Genomic DNA, 12040 nt, shown 5'->3' on the forward strand with positions numbered 1-12040 from the left:
GCTTAAACTGTAGTTTGACAGAGGCATTACTCTGAATCACTGATGCTTAGAACCTAATTAGTATTACAGCTGTCTGTCCACAATATCATATATCTCAGTGGTTTTTACTCACCGCAATATACAGAGTTTTTAGAACTGCTTTGAATAACAAATTTAACATTTGTTTATTGTTTTTGTGTGCTGAGTAGTTATGAATGAGCTATTAGTGGGTGTGGAAAGACCAGTCAGGCTGGCACTCTTACCCATCGATGTCTGCCGTTTCTACGTAGCAAAGACTGTATGGTTCAGTGCTGCAAAGTAGGAGCAGATCAGCCTGAGATTAAAAATAAAAGAGAGAGATGTTTAAGTTCAAATGTTAGATAAACTTGGTTCTACTTTATGTAAACTGGAGTAAAATCCCTGTAAGACAAAATATGGTTTGGAAAATGCAAAGGAATTCATATTTATCTGTGACTATAAGGTTGAAACCAAATACACTCACTCACAGGAATGACCTGGTCCTTATGAACTCGGAGAATGTCACCTACACAAACATCTTTCCATTTAACTGTTTTGAATCTGTAAAGATGATATTTAAAGCAAGGTAAATGGTATATAAAAACACGCATTCATTGATCACAATAAAAATTGCATATTTTGTATTAAAATGTTATGTACAAACAGGGATGGGCAAAATACATTGAAATGTATATTAAAATAAAATGTTTTACATGTATCAAAATAAACTACAAAATACAGCAGCCACAACAAGTATTTAAATAAAATATTGTATTTTGTACAAAATACTTTTACAAGGGAGCAGGAATTCTTCGTAAATCTTCCATCAATAGGCCTATTGGATCAATCCCTTCACGATTTGAACTGACTTAGGGAAGTAAACAATGTTTGACAGCAACTGCTGTTCCCTAAATTAAAGTCTGGTTCTCTGTCGACTTATTCATCTTTACTCCTGTACACTAGGGGATCTTCATAAACCTTTGTTTCTCTTAGATTTTAAAATACATTTTATACAAATTTCATACAGAAAGTCCTGTCTTGAGTTGGATCACAGAAATACAGTATATCTCTTTGTTGAGTTTCCATCCATTGCATGGCCAGTAAAATTAACACCATTTCTTAACATTCTTCTATGCTTTAAAGGAGTGATATATGAAGAGGTTATTTACATTTTTTGCTCACGTACTTTTTAAAAAATAAATTTCGATTTGCATCAGTCTTTCAGTATAGACTGGAGTATTATTATATATTTGTGTCTAATAGGGATGTAACGGTATCAGAATTTCACGATACGGTAATACCTCGGTATGAATGGCACGGTACAGTATTTATTGAGTAATTTACAGGAAAACAAAACTAATGAAAAGACTCGAAAGAGTGCCAAAAGTGTTTATTTACCTTAGCACTGAACATATCAATGACATACAAATTAGCCATCTATCTGTACGTTTGAAACAGGAACTTGATTTTTCAATTTTAATAACAAAAAACTATTAAACCATATATATATATAAAAAAAGTTTCAATTTAGTATTGTTGAAAACTCATCACATTCAACATTTAATCCCTCACTCACTTAGATAGAGATGTTTTGTTTTTTTTAAGAAAAAATGATCATATATCTATAATCTGATAAAAGCTGGGATCTCTGGGCATGTCCCCTGCAACAGAAAAAAACCCTCTCATTTGGGACTGAGGTTTCTGGGACAGAGAGATATGATTTAACCAAGGTTGACAGCAGTGGGTAACGTTGTGCATCGTCTTTCCACCACTTGACAGGACAAGCCATGAGTGAGATAGAGGTCTCTTTGGGGTACAAGTCAATGTCTCATCAATCTAACAAGTGTGCTGTGTTCTGCAGTCCCCATGACTGTTTTTAGTCATAGTCGTACCATTTGGTGACTTTTATTTCACCACAGTCTGGCAGTGCCTGCATACCGTTTTTTCTTTGTCTGTCACCTTTTCTCCTTTTTCGTATCTTTTTAGAAAGAAACCGAAATGCTTTCACACATCCGATTTAAAACCTGCTTTGGGTTCGATCATTTCCAGCTCTTTTTCTTTCCCGCTACTAGCAACACACTCCATTTCCCCATTACTGGATCTGTAGTGACAACAGACCGCAAAGGATGATGGCCACGCCTAGGCTGATGGGAATTGTAGTTCCCGCTACCTCCCGTTCGCTTCATTCGCCTAAGCAAACTTTTCTCAGAAATATAGTTTTATTGAGTCATGCGCCTACGGTAATATTGAAAAAAATTACTCTTGCGGTATGACAGTATTTACAATATTGTTACATCCCTAGTGTCTAATATACTGTACTGCGCCACTGACATCTTTAGACAGATGTCTTTCCTCTTTATTAATTATACAGTGAACCTACAGGTCAATTACTGGAATTTGAAACTGCAACTGTCGAACTTATTTTAATGTTGTTAATGTTTTATTTTCTTGGCATCTACATCAGCAATCCTCTAAAACTACTATTATTTGTGCAGTTTACTCATTCTCCACATTTTTATGATGTCATCATGTAGACTTCTTACAGAGTATTTTACAGTATTTTAAAAATGCAAAAAATACAAGACACTAAAGTATTTTAAATGCGTATTTAAAATACTAGTATTATAAATACTGCCCATACTCATGTACAAATATGAAAATTAGTCACAATTTAATTAAAGGTCCCGTGAAGTGCTTTGAAATGTGCATTTTTTTTATTCAATAATTGACTAATGTCAGTGATTGATTCATATGTGATCATTCATAAGAAAATGTACAATTTTATGAAGGAGACGTGGCACCCAACCCCGCCCCTAAACCCAACCGTCATTCACTGGGGGATAAGCAAATCATACTAAATTTGATTTAGAAAGTAAAGTATAAACCATAATCAATTGTTAAAATGTGCACTTTTCTAAATTGACAGTCTTTCAAATATTTTTAAATATAGCGATGGTACGGACTTCATATGTAGTCTATCTTGAAGCTCATTTAATACATATTAAGCATCCTTAGAGAATGCAGATCAACCTAACTCTGTGTGAAAAAATGCCATCTTAACTAGGAGTATATCCAACACAATCTCACGCCAATTCGTAACTTTTTGATTTAGTGGCTAATTTGTATTAATTAGTATGATCTAATTTGTACAATCTGGTACGATTTGCCCATCCCCCAATGATGGTTCGGTTTAGGGGTGGGGTTAGGTGCCACGCCTCCTCTTTAAAAATCGTACAAATACATACAAATTAACCAGTGAACTGACAAAACGTAAAATACTTTCGTTTTCTCGTGAAGTATTCTGGTTTTGTAAGTATTTGAACAGTACTCCAACAAATTAGATATATACGGTGGTAATTTACCAACTTGATTAGTCAGAAGATTTAACTAATTTGCATACATTTCTAGCATACATTTCTATCATTCCTAGCAATTTGTGTAGAAAAAAGATGTATATAAGAATGAAAACTATGTATTTACATCTACCTCAGTTTAAAAAAAAAACCTTCAGAATACATATGAATAAAACTGGGATGTTTAGAGTATAAAAACCTACTGAAGTTGTTAATTATATAAAAAAAAATATTGAGAAAACAGCCTTTAAAAATATGTATGGTAATTAAAATCTACAGGCACGATAATAGTCATAAAATACCATAAAAGAAACGCATAAAAGGCTAATATGGATGTTTTCTATCCATTAACGGAAATTTAAAAGTCCAAAAAAAAGTCCATTAAAGTCCAAAATCTCAAAACTGGCAGGCGCATGAAAAGCTAGCTAGAGCGGAATACAGTGATAGACTGACTAATCTGGGATGATGATGATGATGTGTTTGTTTGGATTGTGCAGGCCCATGACAGTGTTACTCACCCCTCAGGAGTGAGAATGTCACAGGGGCGCCGGTTAATTTGCGCATCGCTACGTCGTCGGCCCTGCGAGACACACAGCACAGCAAACAGGATGGGAGTGAAGGAGATCATTTTGGTTATCTAACTTGTGTGTGATGGAGAAAATAGTTTAAAATATTGGTTGAGAATAGTCTAATATTTTGTTGTGATTAATTGCTAAAGCTTTTATCGCTATATACAGTATTATCACTGCCAGAAAGAGTACTTTAACAGGTATAATTATCAAAAACTACTAAGTGTATTGCTGTATTTTGTATATATGTTCAGAGTAAGTGATTGTTTTAAAGGGGACCAATTATGCTCCTTTTTACATGTGTAAAAAAAGACTCTGATGTCCCTAGAGTGTGTATGTGAATTTTTAGCTTAAATTACCCCACAAATATTGTTTTTAACTCTTTGAAACTGCCCCATTTAAGATTTGATCCTAATTGTGCTATTTTAGTGACTGTCACTTTAAATTCAAATGAGATTGTGCTCTTTTCAAAAGAGGGTGGAGCTACAAATGGCTATGGTTTAGCAAAGCGGCAGATTCAAAAACATGACTGATGTCCTTTGCTAACGAGGGAGAGATCTCACTATAAAGGGCGGGGCTTTCCCTCTCTGATGACACGTACAAGGGGAGAATGTCAATCAAAGTCTTTCTGTAGACTTAATATTAAAAATATTAATATTAATCAGTAAAATTTATGTTTGTGCCATTAGAAGTTGGCTATATTCACAGACAGGTGCCACACAACAGTTTAAACCCGTTATGAAAGTGACTTTTGCATAATAGCTCCCCTATAAACCACCTTGATTGCAAAAATATAATAAAAGGTAACACTTTTTACAATAAAGTTTCATTATTAAACGTTAATTAATGCATTCAAATTAACAACAAGAAATAAACATTATTATAGATATGTTAAAGATAATTTTACAAACTGCAATAAAATTTGATTAGTTATTATCTCCATTTAATAAAACGATTACAATTATTTCATGCGTTATTAGGCGTTAACGAAGAATTATACATTGGCTAAGATTAATAAATGCTTTTGTAGTCATTACATTGATTTAGTTCAATTAACTGATATTAACAATTGGAGCCTTACTGTACAGTTAATGAACAAAAGGACTATAAATCATCACAGAATTTTTTTTTATACCAGATTACCTTTTGAAAATTATGTTAAAATTGCCTATTAAGTCTACAAGCATTTGTGGCTGTGATGAACAACCACTGCTAATACAATCTGCATATTCTTAAAATGCACTCTAAAAGTTTAAATATTTATTCACTGTATTTTGAAGTGCCCATATCAATATTGTGCATGTTCATTATGATGATATATTGAATTTCTTGAATATCGTTATATGTCGAGTTGGATGGTAAAATTTATAGACTCACCACGTCAGTGGCCAGATCTTTACACCCGCGAACAAACAGAACAATCAGCAAAGGAAGCATTGTGGTATACCATGGGATGGTTGCAATTACAGGAACACACTGTAAATATAAATGACACACAAAATAATGAGGATATTGACTATAAAGTGCGCCACACACCAGAAACGCCACTTGGCGCCGCGACATGGCACGCACATGACATTTAAAATAAACGTATGCAGACGTGCACATTCGCGTGTTATTTAAAATGGAACTATTCAGATGGCACTCTGTGGTGCGGCAGAAATATGAACATGTCCTGTGTCGTCGCTGGGCGCCTTAGGACAGCTGCTGACTTGCGACGCCGTTGTGTGTACCCTGAAAGAAACCTATGTTTAGAACACTGAAATGTATGGCGCTGAGTGGTGTTGGCATGTCGCAGAGCAGCGCTTCTGGTGTGCGACCCACTTTAGACTATGAACCTATTATTAATTCTGCGTTCACGTTGTAAAGATTCTTTATTCTTTGTTTTTTTAAACAGGGAAAATGCTCATTAATCAACAGTAAAACTGTAAATAAGCCAGAGTTAGCTACAAAGGCAAATTTTCATCTGCTGCCCTTTGACAGATTATAAAAAGGTGATAATAATAGTTTCATAAAAAGCGTGCAAACACAAGATGTAAACACAAAACTACATGAACGTTCACTTGTATTATGAAACATAGTTTTATTTATTTTTGTCATTCACAGTAAATACTATTGTTTTTTAAACCATACTATAGTCAAGAACTTGAATTTCATACTATAGTCAAGAACTTGAGTTTCATACTAAACCATAACTAATTTCACTACTAAACCAAAGAAAAATGAATGAATGATTACTATAAATTACTATAGTATTTTTGTCATGTGGCTAACTTGCATTTATTTAGTACAAAAAAACTATTTAGACAAACGCACAACTACATGGAGGCAATTAATCATGCCAGTTCATAGGGTCAAATATAAAGGATATTATTGCCAACACTAAAAGGAGTTGTCAAATGCCACAAGATTTATGGACTTAAACTTAAATATTTACCCCAAACAAATTAAGTGATCTTTTTATGAATTCTCCTTTTAGCTGTGACCATGTGAATGTCCTTTTCAAACAACAGGTGATTGTCCAGTATTTGCAAAAGCACACATTTCATCATCATGAACTCAGCATTCACAGAAAAAACACACTGGTCAAACAACTGGGTTTGGCCCTTAAGCAGGAATAAGCTGAGAGAAACTTTCTATTGCGGAAATTGGAAATGAAACCCACAAACCTGCAAGATCACAATGAGCAGGAAAAAGAGATTCGCTGCTCGCTGGAATTGCTCATACAGATTTAGGGGAAAAAAGGTCAAAGGGGTGTATTTATAGCTCCGCACCACATTATCCTGCCAAAAAACAATTACAAAACAAGTCAAGCTTTGAATAAACTGATAGAAACATATGAAACTTAGAACAGCCCAAAGGTATCAGATATTGTGTGGGGCCTCCATAACTACTTCTCCCTTGCTGATACAAATCAAATGGTCGGTCACATACCGCATAGCGGCCCCAGCGGATACATAGGACAGATCTGCGACGGCAGGACTGATGAAAATCACGCCCATTGGCTCGAACCTCCCATTTGATTCCTGGAAGTGAAGTGAAATAAAAATTACAACATTGACACATTCAAAAACCTGTACTTCAGAAATGAAGAACACTTATTCTGAGCCTAATTATTAGACATTGAGACCCCCTCAAAAAAAACATGCTAGTTTGTTTTAAATGTGTGTCTGAAATCAATCATCATTTAAATTAGTTGACTTGTTAACAAAGAATATGCAGCGGGGGAATGCCTCACTTTGCCTCCTTAACCAATCAACTACTCCCTAAATCTTATTTAAAGCAGACCAGCCCTCTAGCACTGTTCTTCTCGTTCTCTCAAACCCACCCTCCCTCCCTCTATTTCCCTACTTCCCATTAATTATATAATTATATAACCCTCTCTTCCCTCCTAGGTTGAATCGGGGATTGCAATCAGTCAAAACACACAAAAGAATATATTTTGATAGCCTGTAACAATATTTCCATAGTACTTGTTTTTCCTACTATGGAAGTTAATGTTAAAGTTTCAAACAATCTTTAGTATCTTGTTTTGAGTTTTCAATATTGAATTAACCATGTCTTTTTTTTTTTATTAGAATATGCAAAAATCATACAAATACAAGAAAACATCAACAATTAACAAATACAAAGCAACGAAAAAAAACAAAACAAAAACAACAACAATATAGTCAGGTACTGGTATGTGCGTGAGTGTGTGCGTGTGAGTGTGTGTATGCATGTAAAGTTAACTTGGTGGACAGATTAGAGTACATACATAAGGAACAATAACAGTCAATAAATGAAGCAAGTGTCACAGATATAGATAAAACACATAGAAAGAAACCAGGTAGAGGTAGGGAGTAACAACAATGCTTATTAATGTATGATAATAAAAATGAGAGTAAAAAGAAAGAAAGGACAACAGTAATAACTGACAACAATAATAATAAATCACAAGTGCTACACCAACTACTACTACAGAAAGTTACTTATATTACAACTACTACTGCTTCTACTACAGCCACAACCACGACTACTACTACTAAAGTGTCTACTAACACTGATACTACTACAACGACTACCACTACTGATACTACTATAGCGTTTGCTACAACTAATACAACAACGTCTACTGCGACTACTACTACTACTACTACTACTACTACTACTACAATCACTTCCACTACATCTACATCAACAACATCTACTACTGATATTACTACACCAACAACGACTACTACTACTACTGTAACAACCACACCATTACTACTTCTGCTACTACTATACCAATGACATCTACTACTACATGAACTACTACTTCAATAATCTCCGTAACAATTACTCAATAACAATCGATACTATTACAATGACTACTACTTCAACTACTACTACTACTACTACTACAACTACTACCGCTACAACAACTGTAACCTTAATAATGATAATGGTATAAATACTTGTAATAATGATAATGGAAAGATAACAGGACAAGTCAGAACAGTAATAATAATAATGATAACAAAAAATAAAAGTAATACTATTTATGACAAAGGTGTCGAGGAAAGGGGAGGATGGGAAATCAGGGAGAGGACAAGTAATAATAATATTAATAATAATAATAATAACAATAATAATAATAAATAAATAATAATAGTAGTTAGTAAGTAGAAGGGGAAAGAGAGGAAAAGAGAAAATAAACTAATAATAATAAACAAAAATTAATAAAATAATAATAATAAAAATAAAAAAATAAAATTAAAAAACAGAAAAGGAAGGGGAGGAGTCGAAGAAAAAGAAAAGAAACAAAAGGAGTGAGAAAAAAATAAAGTTCAGCAAACAAAGCAATGAGAATAAGCAAAAAAATTAATAATAATAATAAAAACTAAATAAACAAAAACGAAAACACTATATCAATGCTAATTATGAATTATACAAACCCACATGGAAGAATAATATTAAAGATATGTATGATAGATTATTAACTTGATAACTATAATATACTCATGCTGGTAATAATAATAATACTAATATTAATGATAATAATAAAAACAACAACAGCTGTAACAATAAATTGAGGAGGTTGTAGTTGTATGATGGGGATTGAGGTATGTAGTGTTTGTCAGTTGCTTTGTGATGCATTAAAAAAAGTGTAACGTGTGGCATGGATCAGTCCAGTGCAGTGCCCAGGCTGCCATGCCTACGTTACACTTTACCCTGTGAATTTAGTACATGTAAGTAGTTTTTTTTTTCTTTCCTATTTTCCTTTGTCTTTTAACAGTTCAAACTTAGCTGATGATTGTTTATAAAGCTTGTTTGGCATGCTGTCCTGGGAGAGAGCCCTGAGCTCATAAGATCCTTGAGCCTGGGCTCCCTCCCGTTTGCAAGGCGAGAGGGAAGTTTGAGCAGGTAGATCTCGACAACTCCCCTGTTGTAGTAGCTAATGAACAGATAGTGATTACTCTTAAGAGATAACCATTTACTTGGAGCATGTCTATGATGCCGATTTGGATTAGTCAATTAACTTAAATTGCATGTTTTTTGACGCTGGGAGGAAACCGGAGAACCCGGGGGAAACCCACGTGAGCAAGGGGAGAACATGTAAACTCCACACAGAAATGTCAGCTGGCTTGGTAAAGATTAGAACCAGTGACGTTCTTGCTTTGAGGCAACAGTGCTAACCACTGGGCCACCGTGCCACCCATCTAGGAAAGGAGGAGAAGTAGGGGTGGAAGGGGGGATTCTTCAAAACGAAGATGGCTGTCATATGGAACTTGGGGTACTTATAATGGCTTAGGATTCTTCTGATTGGTGAATCATAAATTGAATAATGCGGGGCCGGCTGCAAGCAATCATAAGCATATGATCCTCTCGAAATTAGTTTATAAATAAACTTCACTTAATTCTTCTCAGTACTACATTAATTGATACTAAATAAATAAACTAAGTATTCTAATTTCTGTCTCTACTAAACACATTTAGATCTAGTTTAGGAAGTCTGTTTTTGCCATAGGATGATTTTGTATTTTATTTTGCAGGAACTGCAAGAGAAATAAAGAATTCTCTGGACAAAAAATCTTGATTTTGATTAACTTGATATTGTGAGAAAAGAATAATTCTGAGGAAAAAGTCTTTTTTATATTCTTTTTGAATTGCAAAAAAAATTGGAATCATAAGGAAAATGTTCTGCCATTTTAACAATGTTATACGAGTTTTGACTATACAAAAATCTCATCTCGGTTTTACTTATAATTCAGTTTGTTTGTTTGTTTGTTTTTAAACAAAAAGAAAATATTACAAGATCTAAACAGTTCTGAGAAGAATAGTTGTGATTCTGAGAAAGTGAGAGTAATTTTTTTGTTACAATTACTTTTTTATTTACTCTTTAGAGGACAAAGGGTTCCATTTGAAATCTCAACTTATGAGCCACATAATGTTTTGCAACAATCAATTACTGATAATAGATGTTGTAGAATCAATGTAGCATCATAGAAAATAATAATACGCATCCAAGTTTTGCTTATGTCATTTTGAAAAAGACAAGTAAGCAAGTTTTTGATCTTTGTACTGATCAGCATGTTTATTAAAATAGAAAGGTATGTTGGTAATACTAACCATTCTCAGTTGTGCTACCAGTCATGATGAAGTATTGTACAGACTGTTCTGAAAAAGAAGGATGAAACCCATATTAACAGAGGTCAGTTGAAAGTGACCAGTCTAACAAGAATTTGCATGAAATCTGTCATTCATTATGTTGCTCCCTGAGACAAATGTGGGACATTCTGCATAACCAGTATAACATAACTGCACACACAAATGTCATCATTTATTTTTAGCTATAAAATGCATGGGCCTGTATAAGTTTCTGTTGGTATGATAACTTTGGATAAAATTACCACAGTTTCATAGTATCATGGTATTGTGGTTACTGCTCTAAAATATATTCTTTTTAAATGTCAGGGTAAAACAAAACTACCTTTTCCGCAATTGAACACAATATATTTTATTTTAGGAAACATTTATATTATTTTGTAACAGTAAATATGTCAGGCCAAGTAGTTAAAATAAATCATTGACTTCTGCTTTCTTCATTAGTTTCAAAAACACAGATTTCTTTACAAGACATAAAAAATACATTTAAAAACCCTTATCTTGTATAACAGAAAATTTTAGCGGTTTTAAAACCGTGTCTTTTCTAAACCGCGGTAAACCTTGAAATTGGTTATTGTCCCATGCCTAATATAGAGTAAATGTATACACACATAAACAATGTATTAAATATTCTAAAGAAACATATCATCAAACAAAAACACAATTAGGTGTACAATTAAAACCAAAGCCATTTCATCCCCTGAATAACATGACATACAAACACATGACAAAATGTAAACAAAATTATTAAGCATTATCTAAATTAGCGTACCAGTCTTGCTCTTGTCTTCAGTAGCTATACATTCCATGCATTAGACGAGTAGTATACAGTAACACCCCATGCCTGATTATTAAAACTAAGTGCTAAACTGTGAACACTAGGGAGTTTCACCCTCAAAACACCTTACCTGCTTACAGTTTTTGTTCCCTGATAGCAGTTCCCACAGGACTCACTTTCCGTGCTTCTGCTCTCCAGCGTCTCATCCGGGTAAATCACTGCTCCTCGCGCCCGAGTTTAACGTGAATGTTAGCGCACTTGTTGAACCATGATTCTTCTGTTTATTTCTACATGTTGTTAAAGTGTAAACTCCTCTTTAAATCTGGTCTCTCCTCCCTTCTCCTCCCTCTCTGATGCACGGCTGGGGAATTTGTGCAAATGCGCTGCACGGAGGAGGGACTGGAACTCGATATGGAGCAGCAGCACAGGTGGCAAAATCAGATGAGGAGAGGGAAAAAGACGGGAGTGAAGGCAAGGGATAAGAGAAAGTTACGAGTCAAGGAATTTTGCGTTTTGTAAAACATAGTTGTAAAAGTATGGAGCCAGATAAGTCTCAAATATAATACAGTTACAAATTAAAATTCATACATGCACAGAACAAATCACATGTACAAAATCCAATTTGTAAATTTAAAATACGATTCATAACTACAACACACAATCTGTGAATTCAAAAGTAAAAATCATTAATATTTTGCCAAATGAATTGGATT

The 12040-nt window shown here is 34.1% G+C and overlaps 1 protein-coding gene across 2 annotated transcripts in view; it reads right to left on the reverse strand.

Annotated features, from left to right (window-relative positions):
- Positions 1-11679, reverse strand: part of atp8b3 (ATPase phospholipid transporting 8B3) — a 34312-nt gene extending 22633 nt beyond the window's left edge. For both annotated transcript variants that reach the window (XM_087304263.1, XM_087304264.1), the window contains exons 1-8: positions 11458-11679; positions 10514-10561; positions 6854-6945; positions 6589-6702; positions 5297-5395; positions 3869-3930; positions 486-558; positions 243-313 (exon numbers count right to left, since the gene is read on the reverse strand). In XM_087304263.1, coding sequence (XP_087160389.1) covers positions 243-313; positions 486-558; positions 3869-3930; positions 5297-5395; positions 6589-6702; positions 6854-6945; positions 10514-10538 — 536 coding nt within the window. In that variant the 5' untranslated portion in view covers positions 10539-10561; positions 11458-11679. The remainder of the gene's footprint in view (positions 1-242; positions 314-485; positions 559-3868; positions 3931-5296; positions 5396-6588; positions 6703-6853; positions 6946-10513; positions 10562-11457) is intronic.
- Between the last annotated feature and the right edge of the window lie 361 nt (positions 11680-12040).

Source organism: Danio rerio, chromosome 22, assembly GCF_052040795.2.
Source record: "Danio rerio strain M-AB ecotype USA chromosome 22, GRCz13ab, whole genome shotgun sequence".
NCBI lineage: Eukaryota > Metazoa > Chordata > Actinopteri > Cypriniformes > Danionidae > Danio > Danio rerio.